At 37.5% G+C, this 19,929-nt stretch overlaps 1 protein-coding gene across 16 annotated transcripts in view; it reads left to right on the top strand.

Annotated features, from left to right (window-relative positions):
* Positions 1 to 18,993, top strand: part of NRXN1 (neurexin 1) — a 986,667-nt gene extending 967,674 nt beyond the window's left edge. For all 16 annotated transcript variants that reach the window (XM_088149210.1, XM_088149217.1, XM_088149185.1 and 13 more), the window contains one exon: positions 15,747 to 18,993. In XM_088149210.1, coding sequence (XP_088005336.1) covers positions 15,747 to 16,051 — 305 coding nt within the window. In that variant the 3' untranslated portion in view covers positions 16,052 to 18,993. The remainder of the gene's footprint in view (positions 1 to 15,746) is intronic.
* The last annotated feature ends 936 nt before the right edge of the window (positions 18,994 to 19,929 follow it).

Raw genomic sequence — 19,929 nt, 5'->3', positions numbered from 1 at the left:
ATAAGGAAAGTATTATTTGTTTATGGACATGAAGAGCTATAGGTTTCCGTATCTTTAAGTAGATGACAGAGCACACCTTTTAATCTGGTGAAGAGTTCAGCCAATATTCAAATTGCAGCTGACCATCTCTGCTTGCAACTTATATTTGGAAGGAGGGCGAGGGCAGGTTGAATTGTATCCCTAACAAGACTGATCATCACAAACTCCCATTCATAGCCCTGGCAGTAGTGTGCATGAATGAGTGACAGACCACAACTTCTAAGATACACAGTTGCTTCTATAGTTAAGATTTTATACTGCAGCTCCTTTTTAAAAGGACAGTTCTGTTATCTGCAACAAGAGGAAGTTATAAAAAATAAGATAGAGGAATAAGGCAAGAAAGGCATTTTCTGTGTGCAGGGATTTTGATATGTTTCTCTGTGACTTAACAGAAATTACCAATATATTTTCATTTTTCTCCATAATTGCAATGGCTATAAAAAATTTTAAATTCCAAGATCCTTGGTATACCACACATGGTAACACCTAAACCTACCTTATAGTTGGGATGCAGTTCTCTTAGGCTGTCAGCAGTTCTCCAGGGCTTCAAGTGAAGGATTTTTCCATCATCTAATTGGTCCTCTAGCAACTCCAAGGGTTGAAACTGAGACCCTTCCTTCACTGAGCTCTGGTTCCTTTCCCACCTTCTCCATTAGAATTTTTATAAAGACCAAGATCTATATTACAGTAAAAGTTTTGGCAGAGTACAGTCAACTACAGAACAGCTTACTTTAGATGCAAATGTTTTGGAATCCTATTGGAAGACAGTAGAAAGTCAAGTCTGACTCCTTTTGATTTGGATGCAACTGTGCAACTTTTTGGAAGATTATGAAAGTGGTTTGTCACTACCTTCTTCCAAGATGTTTTTTTGTTTGTTTGTTTTTAATTTTCTGGTCTACTTTATAGTTGATATGTAATGTTTCAGCAAGGAAGCCAAATAATTGTTCCCTCACTCTGAAATCATTATTTCACATTGTTTCCAGGAAATATGGATATTTATAAACATTTGTACATTAATAAATTTCCTGCTAGGGTTGTCCTTCATGATTCATGAGGCCATTTCAACCTCTGGGAATCAAAAGTACAAACACATCTAATTTATCAGACTTCAATAGATTCCATATGTTGAAACAGCAAGAGTATCATTCCATTAAGAATAATATATATCAGATATAGCAGATGTATTAGATGTACCCATACTTAATTATCTATAAGCAAATAACTACCATGATCCATATTTCACATTTATTTATATTAGAGTTGTCAGGCTGAGGGCCAAAAAGTACCTCATTGCTATTTGTTGTTTGTTTTTATCCAATGATTCAAAACACATAGAATCATATGCAGGTTTACAGTTTGTATTGTTACTTCTGGAACTAAAAGCTCTATTTACACATTCACATCTATCTAACTCAAAATCTGGCTTGCCAGGCTAGGGTTGAGTTCTAGAAGAAACTAGTTAGGTTGCTTGTTCTGTGTGATGCCTCCCAAGTACCACAGTTCCCATACATTTTTATACCTTCCCACAAAGTTTGACCAGTCCATCAAAGCTGGACCTTGGCATTGTAGCCACACCCTTTTCCAACTGAATGCCATTGCCTTTGTTCAGTTATTTGAGGGATCAACATTTCTGCCTCCATAGCTTGTATTAAGTGGGCCTCATGTACTCCATCTTTCATATATGTCCATTTCCCCAAATGCATGGTGTTATGCTGCACATTATCACTATATAATGGCATTGTATAATGATTGACATATATTGGTATTAATATACTACTATATGTTTTATTACTTAATATAGTTAAACATGGTTTATAGACTCCTAAAAATAGATATTAAGAATTGAGAAATCTCAGTCTTTTACAAGTTAAGATTTACTTACCCTTCTGTGTTGGACCAATCCATTTACCTACTTTGGAATAACACTTTATTTGTGAGTTAGAGGTTGTGAACTCTACTCTACAATTAGCTGCAATGGTTTCCTCCAAAGATTTAATCAACATCCCAAATCATTATTTCCTTCTGTACTAGAATAACTGGCTTCATCCCTCCTCCCTCTTTCTTTTTCCATGTCTTAACACATAACTGACTTTCATTGTTGTCTCCTGGGAGAATGTCTCCTGAGAAGAGGCAGCATTTCTAGTGTTACTGTGCAGTGCTCCTAAAGATATTTCAGCTCTGATACTTTACCTCTGTGAACACATTTGAATACTAGATTAGGCACAACACTATCCTGTCTATATGCCCTTGATTATAAAGAACTGGCTGGCATATAGATACATTTGGAGGGCACAAAATCATGTACCCTTCTGATGAGGTCATGGATATAGAATTGATGACAAGGAAACCACTGTACCTCCATAGTGCCAATCACAGAGAGACCCAAGACATAACACCTACAGCAGTGTTGTCCAAACTTGTCCACTTTAAGATGAGTGGACTTCAACTCCCAGAATTCTGGGAGTTGAAGTCCACTCACCTTAAAGTGGTCAAGTTTGGACAACACTGACCTACAGGCACACTGCTTTAGGGTAGCCACAGCAGGGTAGGGGAAAACATGTTTCTGCCTCTTTTTGCTCTTAGCACAAGCAGTGTTCATTTTGTAAGTTCTCACAGATGCAGAGATAATAATCGCACCTATCAGAAGTGAATGCTTATGGGTGTGTTTGATATACAGTAAAAACTTAAGTCAACGTAAAGATCTGCATGTATATCTCTGCTATTGCTGATTTATAGTTCGATATATTGCTTGTGCTGAATTATTAATTTGGTTGATTTATTTAAAAAGTAAGGCAGCAGTATCATTCCCTGAGAGGAATATTCTGTCAGGATTGTTACGGGCAGCAAGTCCTTGTCTGTCATCTCTGATTTTGCTTGCTGGGCACCTGCCTTTTGATAAATAATGAATACAAAGATGTGACTTGCAAGAAATACAGGAAATGAAAACGTAACGTAGACAGCAGCCTGCTAATCAAGCAGTGTATGAAACATTGGCTAAAAATAAAGCCAGAATAAAAAGTGATCAAAACATATAAAGTGCAGCTTACATTGGGATATACAAAGGAATCACCCAAAGAGTACTTATGGAGAGAAAAATCCAGTCATACCTCTTGTCCATTCTTTGCTCTTAGATTGATACAGTCTTTCCATTCCTGTCTGTACGTAGCAGTGAGAAAGAGAAGGAATCGGTAGTTCCTGCTTCTTGAGCACATCTCCTCAAATATAGGTTTGAACAATAAGGATATATTTCAGTATTTGAGAATGAAAAATGGTTAAGGCAAATCAGTAGACTAAAAATAATTTATCTTATCTACAGCCAAAGTAAGTCATCCCATGGAGATAATTCTCAGTTCCTCTTCCCGATCTTGATATGGTGAGATGCTGCTGTCAATTTTATGATTCAGATAATATAATCTCCTTTGATATCACTGTATTCTTTTCCATTACAGATTTATTTCTTATACATTTGATTTCTTTATTTGATAGGCATAATAAAACTAGACTGATGGGTGCATTTTTGCTTGTTTCATGTATTCCATTCACTGTGCATTCAAAAGTGCCCTTTTAATCCCAGCTGATTATTTATAAAGATAGCTGTTGGAAGATCTCCAAAATTTTCTTGTGAGTATGTGATTCCTCCTGCATTTTCCAGCTAATACCAACCTACTCATGTGTAGATGTTCAAACTGATGCTGATAGGTGAAATTCTCAAAGACAGCCCAAATGTATGCCAGCTTCTTCCCCGTGGTTGACATCGAGCCTGCATATAATAGAATATGTTTTATATCTGAACAGATCAGATTAGTTTATCTAGCCCAAGATTGTTTAAGCAGCAGTAGCAGGAGGTTATTTCCATTTTCTGCTACCTAGAATCATAGAATTGGAAAGGCTGTTGAGGCCAACTTCTGTTCAGTGCAAGGAACCTAGTTAAGGCATCATTGCCAAGTTCTATGAATTCTTTTCTTAAACACCTCCAAAAAAAGAGAACCTTCCACCTCCATAAATGATTCAGGTATCAAATACTTTTCCTGTACATTTGTGTTTAAAACATTCAATTGGAATCTGCCTCTCTGTAATTTCATTCCATTATACCATGTTTGACACTCTGGGACAGTTTCTCTTCAAGTACAGTACTTGAAGCTTGCTTGTATAGCCCCTCAAACCAAAGTCTTCTCAGTTCCAGCAATTCTCCTAGGAGGACTTAGGACAGCTATAGGAGGTAATAGGTGTACAGGTTTACCTCCATGCAAGTCTACATGCAGTTAAATGCATCATCAGCCTCATGTATGGCTTTCACTGCATGCATGTATGCAGTGAAAGCCATACATGAGGCTGATGATGCATTTATGGAAAATACTGCTCTCACTCTAAATGTCTTTCAGAATTTCAGGTTTCTCTTCCTCTCCTTCTCCTCTTCCTTGTATTGCACAGGATGCCAATTTTTTTACAGGATCCATTTTACAGTCAATCAGACCATGGACCTATCTAATTTTATAGTCTTTGTTCTGACTGATAGCAGCAGCTTCCCAAATTCTCAGGCAGGGATCTTTCCCAGCTAAAATTAGGAGATTAAATCTCAGAAATTCTGCATTCAAAATAGGTGTACTACCAATGACTATTTACTACTGCCATTTCCAATGCTTCCACTTGCTCACACAATCATAAAATTATAAAGTAACTTGCAAATAAATTCTTCTTGAGAGTAAAAGAAAGTGTGACACTGATTTTTTTTTAAAGGTGCAGTTTTAGAACATGAGAACACAACAACTTCATTCAGGTTTTTACAACCTCATGGGATTTTCTTTACCATTATGCAACTAATGAGCAAGCAGTTAATTTTCATTATAGCCTGTATAAAATGTATTAAGTTGGTTATAATTATTCGTTAGATGTACAGCCCACTTCAGACAAGGAGTTAGGGCAAATTACATCAATATTTACAGGCCAGTCTAATTTGAACTCTTCAGTAAGAAGTAGAGGAGAGGCTGACAATGGAGTAGAAATATCTCTTTTATTATTGACAAACAATATGTTTAGGATCTTAACTTCTTACAGCCTACAAAACTGATCAGAGCAAGATGCTCTCATCCCCTCTGTCTCCCAAAGTGGCAACCTGTTCTGTTATCATTCCTTTGACAACAGCCCACATCCACAAATGTTTTTGTAGTCCTCACTGGCTAGCTGACATTATGATATTCTGATATTAATGATAAGGCCCAGCTTCAAGTAGTTCATTGGTTCTCTCTCTGGCTTTGGCTGTACCCTCCACAAGTACCTGGGAATACAGGTAAAACACAGATTGGAATGATCATATGTTCTGCATATGTGTGCTATAAGAATCAAATATATTACTTATGAAAAATGATGAACTCCTACAATTGTGTCCCTTCAGGACGTAGATGAGAATAACAAGTAAACCTGTTCCCTCTTTTTAAATCTCTTTACATCTCTTTAGCCCAGCTTTCTCCCTAGTGTGAGTTTTCCAAATTCTAAATTTTTTGGTTTCTACACTAGAAAGATTGCACTGCTTTTTTCTCAATATGTTATTATAATTGTTGCTCCTGTTCTCCTTTCCCTCTTCCAGAGACCGTTTTCCAGGGTGATTATAGCTTCTGTATCCTGTCATTCAGATTCTGAAAAAATTTAGTTAGCATCAACAGTTTGGCATGGATCTAAAGTAAAAAAAAGTAGCAGCCTGGATGCCATAATCCATTGGGCAAACATTTCAAAACAAACTGTACCCCAAATTACTGTGTTTGGATATGTGTGAGTAATTTCCGAAGTAAAGACTATATGGTCTTTAAGATATTTCCTTCATTAGGAATCCAACAGAAGGTGGCTTAATTTCCTAGGAATATCAACCAAGCATTCAAGACATCTTCACAACTAAATATTTAACTAGTGGATTAACTGCATGAGAAAATTGCCATATAGTAGTTGCACTGTTTTCCTTAGGCTAAACTTTCATTTTGCTCCTTCAGCTGACTATGCAGAATGTATTTTCCCCTCCTTCTCTCTCTTACTTATATACAATAAACTTAAAGCTGAAGTAAGCAGCAGATTTTCTGTGGAGATCTACAGTCCCTCAGGGATAGTGGAGCTGAAACAAGCTGAAGACAAGACAGAGCCAAAAGGGGGTGGAACCACCACTTCTTTCTTTCCTACTCTTCTCTCTCTCTCTTTTCTCTGACAACTGCTTTTCTCTATTTTATTGACAATCTTTCTCTTCTTCCCACACAGCAAGTTGCCAGGGATGGAGGCAGATCATTCTTACCAGACATTCTTGCAAATTGTGCACTTTAACTATATTTTTAAATGAAATGAAATGTACAGGTGCCAGTTCCTAGGCTAAAGGCACATGATGCAGGAATTTAGTTAAAGCTGGGAAGGTTTAATTATTGCTGAGAGATTACTGTGCTTCTATCATTATGTACAAATACTCTGAATCCAAGAAAAAGGTTCAGTAAAAAGAACAATCAGATCTATTCTGTGACAGGAGAAGGAGCAAGTAAAATGCTTGTGATTAGCAATATCCATTTAACACCTAACCTACCTTAGGAAAACAGGAGATTCATCAAAGGAGTTGTCCACACATAATGTCCTTGAAAAGTCATAGTTCCTACTAAGCTGTTATGCTAGGAGAGAGAAGTGGAAGGGAACTGAATTCAGTTCTTCCCTTTATCTTCCCCAAATAACCGTACCACTGTTTCCTCTTTAACAAGAAGTAGTTCCCCACAACTTTAAAAAAGCAAAAGTTCTTATACCTACAGTGCTCTGCCACAACCCAATGTATTTATTTGCAAGCCGCTTCCAGTGTGCTCTATTGTCACTATGCATTTTCCCAATGCATATCTTGGTCTTGATCATCCACATCTCCAAATATTGCATGCTGCTGTTCAGGGCTGGAGAAATCAGCTGCAGACAGTCATTGCACACTACATCGGGCTGCCCTTGAAAACAAACAGAAGCTGCAGCTGGTTCAAAATGTAGCAGCACGAGCAGAAATGGGTGCATCTCGGCAGGCCCGTGCGTTACCACTACTACATAAGCTGCATTGGCTGCCAGTCGGCTTCCAAGTGCAGTTCAGGGTGCTGGTTATTACTTAAAAAGCCCTATATGGCGTAGGGCCTGAATATCTGAGGCACTGCTTGTCTCCAATTGTTTTTGTCTGCCCTGTATGTTTCAGCACAGTGGGTGAGCTCCAGGTCCCCTCTATTAAATGTCATCTTGTGGGACTGAAGAAGCAGGCCTTCTCTGTCACAGCACCACCCTCTGGAACAGTTTCCCCCCAGAGAGAAGGACTGTGCCCTCTCTCCTAGGGTTCTGGAAAGCTCTTAAAACCTAGCTTTGGTCCTAGGCCTGGGGTTGATGTATTAATAAACAAACAAACAAACCTTTATTGGCATTAACAGAAAAAAAAAATTTTAAAAACACAGTGACTTATCAAAAATTAATCAAAGGGAAAGCCATACTCATTGGGAGATTTGTTTGCGTTTACTTTTGAGTGCTTCATCCAAGAATTTAGCAACTAGTCTGGTAATTACGGGCACAGCGTCTCTCAATAGATTTTGGCAGGATGATACAGTATTTGGCGGATAATTGCCCTGCAAAGGTTTTAAAAGCAGTTCGTAACAGAGAGACTCAACTAAGTGGCCCTTTTTTGTTTGATTTGTGTTGCTTATAAGATCATTTTAGTCTGGGCTGTCTGTTTTGATATTTTATCTGTTTTTAAGGATTTTCCAGTTTTGTATGCCACCCAGAGTCCACTGGAGTAGTGCGGCTAATAAATTTAAGTAAATAAATAAATTGCTCAGTCCAAGCCAGCCAATAATTCAATGCTATATAGACATAGACATAGGAATATCAGCACTCCAGAATACCTAACAGCAGCAACTAATCATCACTCATACCCCCTGCTTCAAAATGCTAATTTCCAAATTTATAACTCCATTCTCCAGTTTCTATCACTCCATGACTTCACAAATAACCATAAGAGTTTGGGGGACATTCTAGTACTCCCCCACCCACATAACTAGACACATGCATTTATTCACATTTCTATATGTTTCTGTGGTGGTTTGCAAAGCATTAATCAAGGTAAAATGCAGGGTATGGGGTACAACAGGCACATTGCTTTTGGGAACAATCTGAGCAATTGTTCTGTTCCTTCTACCAGGTAGCACTGAAGTGTATTATCCCAACAAATTCTGAGCGCATTGTACAGTTGCTAATTTCCATGCAACATAACTCCATTAGAGGGTTTGGCTGGATGAATATAAGCTACAGTGGTACCTCGGGATACGAACGCCTCTACTAACGAACTTTTCGGGTTACGACCAGCTCCGGCCACAAAAATTTACCTCGATGTGCGAACTCCGCCTCGGGGTACGGTCATTTTTCCGCCCTGACACGTGGTCCGCGGCCATTTTTCCGCCCCTGACACGTGGTCCGCGGCCATTTTTCCGCCCCTGACATGTGGTCCGTGGCCATTTTTGCGCCGCGCAGCGCCCGGCCGTTTTCACGCCGCACAGCGCCCGGCCGTTTTCCCACTGTGCCGCGCCGCGCCCGGACGTTTTCCCGCCGCGCTGCATCGCGCTGTGCCCAGACGTTTTCCCGCCCCTGACGTGTGGTCCGCGGACGCCAGAACGGATTAACGGTAATTACATTGAACCTTATGGGAAAATTTGCTTCGGGGTGTGACCAAATTCGGGCGGAGGGCAGAACGGATTAACCGGATTTACATTGAACCCTATGGGGAAATTTCCTTCGGGTTACGACCAACTCAGGATACGCCCAGAGTCACGGAACGGATTAAGTTCGTATCCCGAGGTACCACTGTACTTGGATGGGGAAACAGGCTGCCTGTCCAGTGAAAAGCAAATGTTCACAAATTCTGATTTGCAAAAGGTATCAAGGAAGTGGAAGATTTAGGGATCCCCAGTGTAATTACCGCTAATGACATGATTGACAAGGGTGAGTAGTGTTTAATAAACTAGTACTGCCAAAACAAGACAGTGCCATTCTCTACAATCCTAGTTCTTTTTTGAGGTAGGAAGGAGTGATTCCCTCTCATAAGATTTAAAAGTGCTTCTTCCATCTAGAATCTTAATTTTGCCCCAATTCCATTTAAAGATTTCAGTGACAATATAAAGGCAAAACCAGTGGAGGATACATAGACATGTAATGCTAAGAGGTCTTGGAGTATAACTGTGCCCAGATGAAATGGAGTTTAGATAAGGTGATCCACTTCAGAGAGCTTTCTGGTTTCCAGCTACTCCCAGACTGAAAGCCTACCAGAAAGTAGTCCAATAAACAATTCCACTCATGCCCCCGTGTAAAAGTCGATGGGTAGATAGGCAGAGAGAATATATGTAATCCTGTGAATAATTTCCTACCCCTCCCCACTTCCATCTGATATATGCAAAAGCATGAATATGAACCAAGATAAGGTCTTAAACTGTATTTTTGTTAATAAAAGCTTTTGCTAATCTCAATTCTCAAACACTCCAGGAATCTGCAATTCCCATTTTCTTTTCACAGCATTAATGAACAATGGACATTGGCAGTAGTCTTTTTTTTTTTTCTTTCCCTTGAAAGAAGAACTGCCAAAAACTATAATAAGTCTATAATGTGTAATGGAGAAATCTAAACAATTGTGACTGTTCTGCACAAGTTATGTCATGGCTGCAGGAATACAAACAGGAATACAAAAATCCATCCCACCCAATATGGTATATAATTCAGAAAGTTATATAAAAGTGGTGGATGGAGGGAGAAGACTGAATGAAAACAAGTGCAGCGTATCCATTTCACTGATCATATGGAAAATAGCCCTTTGTAGTCAGAATGCCTATTTAATATTTTCATTCCACTCTCAGGAATTAAACTGTATGGCTTTCCACTTATCCTCAGCCAAACCATCCACACAGCCATACAAATAGCTTTAGTACTTGCAGGTGTTTCTTTCTATCACAGTCACAAGAGATTTTTTCCAAACTCTTCATTTTATGGTTTTAAATCTATAGAACTGGAGTAGTTACCAGTTTTTCATCTGCCATTGCTTGGAAAATAAAATAAGGTACTGACATTATTTTGGTTTCTTTTCAACATACAATATTGTGGTATTTTAAAGAGTATTATTCAGAGTAATAAAAAGATGTTGACAGGCACTGCTCAATATTTGTTGAATTGCTGTTGGGAACTTGGTTAGCAACAACCCGTTTAAAGAATAAGAAGTTTTCATGGTCTGAAAGTATGTTTGCAGTACAAACATCAGCCAATTTAATTGTCAAAAATCCCCCCCCCCCAAGGAATTCAGGAAACTATGGGAATTATTTTACAAATACACCCTACCACCCAAATTACAAAATAATTATAAATTACAATTCTTCACATTTCTCAGGCAAAACAGTAACAGTTAAACCAGGTACAAAACCAATATAGGTTGCTGTTTTTAAACAGATGTTCTATGAGTATCCTGTGAGCAAAATTAAACAAAACCTGCTTCATACTTGCTTGACAGTTTAATGGCTGCAATAGAGAAGGTTCATATCACTTCAGTTACAATACATTTCATTGAAGTTAAACATTCAGGTACATATATAGAAGGAAAATACCTATGGATTAGACAATACAAATGTGGACTTACTGTAGCATTGGACTAGCTCTAACACGGCAGAACAGCTTCTCATGAATTTTGAAAAACTAATGTAAATAACATTTACAGTTAATTTCAGACACATGAAGAAAAACTCCAGGTGGCTTAATTGACACTAAAGAGGCTAGTTCCTTCTTTACCGTATATCTTATTATTTGCGGCAACTATATTTTTCCATCTTTTCAGTACAAATAATACCTGAGGGTGGGCACCTACAGCAAGCTCTGCCCCTTTTGAATGAGCATGCATTGTCATGATGTATGTATAGAAGAGGGAAGGCACTTATCACAATGGTGCAATGCTGCTTTTCTCAGACTGACTGGTTTGACCATGACCATTCCCACCTCATGGACATGGCTGTTCCCAAGGTTGCTTACAAAAACTCTCCACTTCTCTTTAAAATTTATTTTGATTCTATAGAATTATGGAAAGTTCTTCCTGAGGAAGATCAGGATAGGGCGATACCAAGCCCTTGGGATATGTACATCCATGCCCTAAAAGATCAGGAGATTGTAATTCACCTTACAAGCATTTTGCCAGGAATAATGATTAACATACAGAGGCTTGAATGGTTCTCCCTTTAAAACTTGGCGGACCATATATATATATAATGGCGACCATATATATATAATTAATGGCGGACCATTAATATATATATATATATTCCTTCTGAGATTAATGTTCATAGACCTAACTAGTTTTTATTACCTCTGAAAATGTCCAATCTATTGTTACATTCATATAGTATTTATGGTGCATTGCTTTATACTAGATATAAAGGGAGAGTGTTGTAAAAAAACAAGCAATATTGATAATATTGAAAAAGTTGTTTCTTTATTAGGGCAATGAAGAAGGCAACACTGTGTCTTCATTGCAGTTCCCACCCCATTTCCCACAGCCCAGATTAGAAGCTACTATTCTGAGAATGCCAGAAACAACTTCAAGTTAATTAACTGGTTGTGTCTTCTTTAGACAGATGGAGTGAGATGATTGTGAAAAGTTGCTTAACGTGAAACACTGCCAGGAGTTTATTTTTTTTTAAAAAAATTAAAAAATTCAGTTTCATCTCTGGGACCCCAGTATTCAAAGGAACATTTTACTGTAAAAGAGGTTTGAAAGTTGCTTTTGGCTACCAATTAATAGAAACCTAATTGACAGTATTTGCTTAAAATGCCTACGTTCAAAGGCGATATTTAGCCTGTCAGGTAGCATCATCATTTCAGCAGGTTCCATTTTTCCTTGAACAGAAATTAATTTCCAGAATCACATTCAGCATGATAAGTCTCCTATTTTCATTTGCTATAGCTTTCTTGAGAGTCATTCTGTCACAGTGAATTATAAAACAATTGTTGACCCATCCAGCGCAGGTGAATTTCCACATAACACTGGACATACAATGAAGAACGAAATTAAAAGAGAGCTGTTGTAGTTTCTAACTTAGTGACTTGGATCCCTAGTTCATCCTAAGCTTAGAAATGGAAGCTTATGGTTTGCTGGCTAGAAAATCCTAGAAAGGAAAACCTGAGGAAAATCTCTGTACACTTAAGGTAGACAATCACTTAGCAAAGCAGGAAGTGTTGGGAAACTTACTAAGCTGAAATGGATGTTATGCTGCTCCAGCCAAAGCTTTCCTTATAATTATCTTGACTCCTTGCTTGAAATCTACAATTGCCACCTCCAGAAAAGTATCACCTGGAGGGCCCTGTCACCTGTTACAGTCCTACTGAGCATTGGAAGAAGTTTTGAACATGACTCATGGGTGTCTTCTGGAGAGCGTGGGGGCAGGCCCAAACACAGGTGCAGTGCAAGGCGCTAATTGGAGCTGAATGTGACATTGGGAGTTTCTTCATGCTGCCAGACTTTGATTCTAAAATTGACTCCCTTGTCCCAACATTTATTGAGTTTACTTGCTTATTTCTTAGCACTGTTCCTTCTTCTTCCTCCCCAACATGCACTGCTATGCCTCTCTTACACTTTTCCTCTTTGACTGAGGCCCTTTACTTCAACTGAAATGCTTTGGTTGGGTCTGCCCTTTCTTTCAAGGGTTTCCTGTCTCTTTTCCTCTCTAGAACGTTTGGTTAATGCTCTTTCACTTTCTTCTTCTTTATCTTTTCTGCTCCATTCTTACTCTTTTCTTCCCCCTATTCACTTTCATTCCTTAGTTTTCCTGTGTTTTTTAAAAAGAAAATATATATTCAAAATTCCCTTTCAGTTTCTTTTTCTCTACAATTATACAGTTCATCCATTTCCCCCCCTCTGGGGATACTAACAAGGAGTACCACCACATTAAAACCTTAAACAAGGGAATCCCAGATTGTGAGTCAGGATACCTGGAGGGCCCACGTGAACTTCTTGGGGGTGAAGGTGGGAGGTTATAATTATTTTTAGAACCCAAGTGGGCCTGGACAAACAGAATGGGCATTTAGAGAGAGGGGAAAGGAAAGAGCTCATTCTAGGCTTTGCTCCATATTTTGCTTGCACAAGCCTCCAGTGGGCAGTTTGCAATGCTTAAGAAGCTCTGTGGGATGAACCTTCAGCAGGGCTTTCATTTAGAGAGAGGGGAAAGGAAAGAGAAAGGCTGAGAGAAATAAAAATAGTCACATACTTTCAATTTTTGCCTCCCCCATACCAAATGGATAACAGAACACGAGCAGAACATGTTTTTTATGTCCTTTTCTTAAAGCACCCTCCTCCTTGAATGGTGGATTTTTCTTCTGGTTGTGAATATTGGGATTTATTGTGCTTTTTTCTGATGTTTCTGCTCTTTGCAGAATTCTTCCTATTAACGCTGTGCCTTCTAACACCCCAAGCCATGTGCCAAAGCAGCTTCCTGTTAAGCTTAACTTTTGCCAATTATTAATACACTTTTATAAGCTTCTGATAAGAGGCAATTGAAAACATCATTATAAGGCATTTAGTAAGTCCTTAATTATAATTAATTAATAATAACTTGTACTGGCAGCATTTTCACTCTTTTATAAATCCATAAAGCATTATTATTTATGAGTAACCCTTTTTGTCACTGTTTTGTGAGTCTTTATTTCTTTAGGTTGCTATTTTCTCCACTTTAAAAAGTTCCCATTCTCTAATATGAGTAGAAAGCAACCTGAAATATTGATCAGTGAGTAAAATTTCTAAAAGACATCTTTTTATAGTGTTACATTAAGTTTTATAGCATGAGTTGAGTATAAGGCAAATTTAAAAACTGAGTGTTACACAATGAAATATACAACTGATTATTTAACACCTCAGAGTTTATCACAATGAAATCATTTTATCAACCTTTTTTAAAAAGGTGGTTGCAGAAACTCACAGTCCTAAGAATTTAATCAGTGGATAAAGTTTTGCTAAACTTTCTTGTAAATATCTAATTTGCAGCATTTTAAATTTTGTAAAAGAGGTCTACACAACTTAGATTAATCCTTATACTGGAAAAGGAAACCAGTTTTTCATGTAATCTTGCATATGGCAGGGATCTTCCTTGCTTCTGAAACCCTTGCTGATTTGAGATATTTATATTTGGAACACATAAAAATAGAGGTAGTCCCTGGGTTAAGAACGCCCAGTTTACAGATCACCCATAGTTAAGAACAGAGCCTATTGTAGCAAAATTCTAGTTAAATACACAATGATTTGAGTTAAATACACAGTGGTTCAAGTTCATTACACTATACTACTTATATGGTATTATACAATAATACTGTTCCAGCTTACATAGAAATTCGACTTAAGGACAGACCTTGGAAAGTGCCATTAGAAGTGCATTTAACAGTTATGAGTTAGAGTTTGATTTTTAAAAACTGAGTTAATTTGAATTCTTAATTTTAGACATTCTGCTGAAAAAACAAATAGCCATCATTGATTAATTTATTTTATGCTGTTGATTTTGTATAATAATACTATGTATTGCGTAGTGTGAATCCAGCTTTTGAAATTATCACTTTATTCAACCATTGGATCTTAAATTGTTGGGAGGAGGGTTGGTACCAGATACTCAGGATCTAATCTATTTGTTTCATATGCTGCACTTATTATAGAAACATTTTAGATTTCTTCTTAATATCTGAAAGAAAACTTTAAGGCAAGTTTGGAACACTCTGCTCAGCTTAAATATCTCTACAAAAATTAATGAAGCTATAAAATATTTCAGTAGGCTTAGAGTTGTTTGTTGTTCTTCTTCTTGTTGTTTTTAAGGGACTTCAATAGATCTTTCTTTTAAAGCCAGATTTCTAGATCAACCTTACATACGCATAGCAAAGGTTGTCACTTTAGGTTGTCTCATGGTGATAGTTTGGTTTGTTTGTTTGTTTATCACATTTATATAGTTGCCCTGTTCAGTTCATCTAGTAGCTTTAGCAAGAGTGTCCTCCCTCTGTTCTTGTGGTTTCCTTACTGTAAATGCATGTTTGGGGGGATACCAGCCAAAAGGGAAGACTGCTTTCTATAACACGTAGGAAAGGAATATGAAACAAATATCTAAAACTTACTTTTTATAAGCAGTTTATTCACAGATTTAAACTAATCTGTGCAGATATACAGTATCTAGAACCCTTGTAGGCTAAGTAGATGCTGTGGTAGAATATTTGTTCCTCGTATGTTGCATTTCCACCAGCAAGAAATGTTTTACGTGTACAAGCATTCATATATTATTGGTTATTTTACTGATTTCAATATTTTTATTTTTTAATAAATGTCAGAAGATCATATGCAATAAAATCAGAGCCCTCTAATATTGGTTCTCTACATGCATAATTAAATTGTGCAGTTTTTGAAAGGCTGCAGTAAATGCCTTTTCTAAACAGATAAGAAGGTTCTAGGTTGTCAGATCAGCATGAGATAAAGTTGATTCTCTGTACAAGACAGTGCTCTGAGGAGTGGAGGGGTGGAGAGCAGAGAGAAACAGATTTTCCCAATATTCCTGGATTGATTCCAGAATCCTAAACTGAAACAAGGGGAGAGCTTTCCCAAACAATAGTGTTACAGTCAGAAAATGTCTAGGTGATTTTCTACTATGCATTATATAAATGCTTTTTTCATCATCTGCTTACAGCAAGTCCTACCAAGCCAGGACGAGGAGGATACCCAAGTTCAGAAGAGGTGGTTCGGGAATCCAGCAGCACAACTGGCATGGTGGTCGGGATTGTGGCAGCAGCCGCTCTGTGCATTCTCATCCTCCTCTACGCTATGTACAAGTACAGGAACCGAGATGAAGGCTCCTATCATGTTGATGAGAGTCGAAACTACATCAGTAACTCAGCACAGTCCAACGGGGCTGTGATTAAGGAAAAGCAACCCAACAGCTCTAAAAGCTCCAACAAAAATAAGAAAAACAAGGATAAGGAGTACTATGTCTGATCCCAACGACTGGAAAGAACAATTGTATAGAAATAGTCTTCATTTTATCTGAGACATAAAACAAAACTTATTTACTTTACTTTTTATGAAGCACATACAAAGTTTAAAAAAAATGGGGAAAGGAGAACACAGGGAATGCAATTAGAAAGGAAAGACTTTTTAACAAAACAAGGAACGAAAAAATGAAATAAGCATTTCATACTCTGGTTTCTCTGAAACGGGAGTCAGTAAACCCCCTTACATTCACAGTGTTTTCATTTACTCTGCCATCTTTATGTTGATGGAATGTTTCTGAAGAAGATGTTGGTACTACTGCACACTCATAAGGCAAAGAGTATTACTCCAAAACATCACCCAGCACAACACAAATTGTGACAAACTGAAACAAACAAGAGATGAAATCCTGCACACACCCACAATAAAGAAGCTACCTATGAGTCTGGATTTAGCCAAAGTGCTTGCGCTTTCCTGAGGAGTCAGTCAGTCTGATTACCCGAAAAGACTTTGCCATTCGACACAAGCCCTCAACGAGCAAAGGCTGAAACTGCGCTTGCCACCTGGTGCAACAAAACAATGATTGGAGCATGGGTTTGAAGTAAAGTGCTGGCTTTTCTGAATAAACCACATTTAAAAACAGAAGAAGAAAACATTGTTGAAAAGAGCCCCTTTCTGGTTGTGAGGAAAAAGTATAGCGGCCTTATTTTCAAAAATAACAATAAACCAAGAAACAAAATACATGAAATATAAGGCTTATTTTCACACACCATTACCAACAAACCTGAGGGCATAGATGCAATCATTGGAATAAAAAATCATGCACGCTTAGTATGTTATTACCTATGTTTATATTAAAAACACATCTATATGTGCTTTCTGGACTGTGATAAGTGATGTTTTCTAGCCTGTTGTATAGAAAATGCAAACTATATCTGCTCTTCAACCATTTTTGGTAAACTCAATGTTCTAAGTGTTGCTAGGTATAGAATGTTTTATGACATCTGGAGCAACCAACATTTCTGTTTACTTTTGCAGCCATGAGAAACTGCCACAATTTTTATTCCCTTCCTGTCTCCCTCCCTCCCTTCCTCCCTCCCTCCCTTCCTTCCTGGGTTTGGTTTTAATTTACAGTGTAGTAAATATACTAAACAGGATGTGTATGAATGTATATAAGAGTCAGCTAATTTTCTTCTTAACTTGTACAGCCTCTCTTCTTTTGCAGTTCAGTTTTAGTAGTTTGTATGAAAGAAGTGGACTTAGAAAGCAAATATATATAGATATAAACTTCATAATTTTCTTCTCCAATTGTCTATCCTCTCCTATGATACATTAGCAAGATCAATCACTATTGTGTGATTTCAGCTCTTTTCTCTTCCCACCCCCATTAAACCCAACACAGACCTGCTGATTTAAGTGACCTTTACACTCCAGTTCAACTTTCTGGCTGCTTGCCAAGCAATCAAGAAAAAGATTGAATTCCATATCTTTCATCTAAACCTTTATTATCATTTGCTTCTTAATTATAGTGTAGCATTATACAGTTGGTTGGTAAAGAAATTCAGAAATCTGCCCTTTAAAGTACTCTCACTAAAGCAACCCTGAGTTAGGAAAAACATTAATGTTCTCAACATAAACTCTGCAAAACAAGAACAAAAGTTGCACCTTTTGTCAAATAAGGAACAGTTCTCCTTTTAGCCTGTTTTTAATTACCCGACTCTTACCCTAAGCTTGAATAGATTTTCTTATTCTAAGCTAAATGAGTACAGCGGTTTGGTAATAGACATTCTTTAAGATTCTCTACATAGATATATATGTATAAACATTACAAGCATTCTGGTTTATATACATGCTTATGTTACAGATTTGCAAGTTTGTTTTTTGTGTTTTTTTTTAACAACAACAACAAAGAGACTGCTCCACTGGGTTCCCAACGATGTCATTCTGTAGCATCTTACTTAGAAAGATACAAGTACATTATGCAGAAAGATAGTTCAGTAGAAAATCAGTCTTATCCTAGAAGGCCTCCTGGGAGGAATAGAATTGTTCACACTTTACAGACAGGAAAAAGGAATTTAAAATTAGCTTTAATCAACAAGGCACTGTATTTTCTTGTATGCTGTTTGCTGCTGTTGTGGCAAAAGACTGGGAACTGGTGTTCAACAGAGCAATACTTTAGAAATACAGCAGAACACTGCTAAATGATTTGAACAATGTGCTTTGTGTCAAGGGCTTGTGAGAGAAGAAAGGATGATGCATGAGAATATTTGAAGGCTACGTTGCACTCAAGATAACCTAAAAGTTGTTTGGCCAATTTTCCTTGTATCTACCACCTTTTCAGTTACTTTTGCTGAGGGGAGGGCAGGATAGGTTCACCCTATGTTATAATCATGGCAGAAACCTGGCTTTGGAACTCAAAACAAGCCATCAGTGAGGGATGGATATTCATAATAATCAAGAGAGAGATTTTAAGCTTTGGTATACACTGATGGCAAGGTTCTTATGTGACTTCATATACTCACTCTGTTACCTAACTTTTTTTCCCCAAGCAATTAACATACTTACTTTTAAGGGGTAAGTGACGGGGGATTGCTATTTCTAGCAAAGATATTTCAAACTGTTTTCTGAGGAGTTACTCCTGTTCTTCCTTGTTGATTTTGTGATTTAATAATGAGCAAAAACAAAAGTGTTTGCATTTATCAAATGTTTGCAGTAGCTATATTAAAACACTTTCTTTTTTCAAAATGCATAACAAATACATTAATACCATCTCTATAATAATCTAATTTGTTTGACTAAGGCTGCAATCCTATGCATAATTGGGAGGGAAGGGGTCAGTCCCATTTAAGTCATTGGGACTACTTCTGGATAAACATGCCTAGGATTCTGCTGTGATGAGACGGCTCTGAGTTGTTTTTTTATTATTGTATTGTGTTGTCTTTTTTTTTTAACAAAACACTAAAAGAATATGTGAAATTATTCATTCCCAAGATATTAAAAAAGAGGTCAGAAGCCCTTAACCTTATAGTGCTTTCTGTGATAGATATTTACAATTTTTTTTAATTGTTGCAAGGCCAATTTATCCATTATTGGAAATGCTAAGCAAGTGGAATTTACCGTTTTGTTAATAAAATGTTTCTTAATACAATTGCTGGCTCATTATTTTCCATCTCTTTTCATTGTATGTGTGCTATCATCATAATCATCATTCCCAGGAGGATGGTCAAAAAAGACAAGGCGGTGGCCACAGCTGTGTGATCAAACCACCACCTGTTTTTATATGTGTCATGGATGGAACACGTGAAAAAGGAGCAGGCCTTCAATTGACAAGTCACAGAAACCATCTTAACCTTTTTGATCCTTTATGGGGACACCCCCTGAAATTTGTGCTAGTCCCCAAATCAGTTTCAATTATCTCAAATTTTCTTCTTAATTTCTATATATGAAGCAGAGCCACACAAACTCATTCATAATGAAAAAGCAAGTGCCCACGATTGACAATTCTTTGTAAGCATCTCAGCACCCATGACTGTTTGTATTGTTATGACAGTGTGAAGTAATTGCACTGTTTATACATATGATACATTTTCCATTTAGAATAAGGAACTAAATTTAAAGTCTTACAATTGAGGTCCAAGCTTACTGTACTAAGAATTACTATTCTGGTTAGTCGGTTTTTTAGTTACTAAAAAGTGGATTGTCACTCCCAAATCAACAGTAAGAAGGAAGAATGGCAGAATTGATAGCCATGGAATCATTTTGTTGATCCATCCCCTTACCTGACCTTTTTGTAGTGAAAAAAAAAAAAAAGACCATAAATAGATGAGCAATGGGTCACTTACACACACAGGCTTTATAATACTAATCTGTGTAGCACTGAGGCC

This window comes from Python bivittatus, unplaced genomic scaffold (assembly GCF_059951505.1).
Source record: "Python bivittatus isolate LINGU-HERP-01145 unplaced genomic scaffold, Pbiv_v1 ctg000020_np1212, whole genome shotgun sequence".
Lineage (NCBI taxonomy): Eukaryota > Metazoa > Chordata > Lepidosauria > Squamata > Pythonidae > Python > Python bivittatus.
This window is presented reverse-complemented; position numbering and strand designations above follow the sequence as displayed.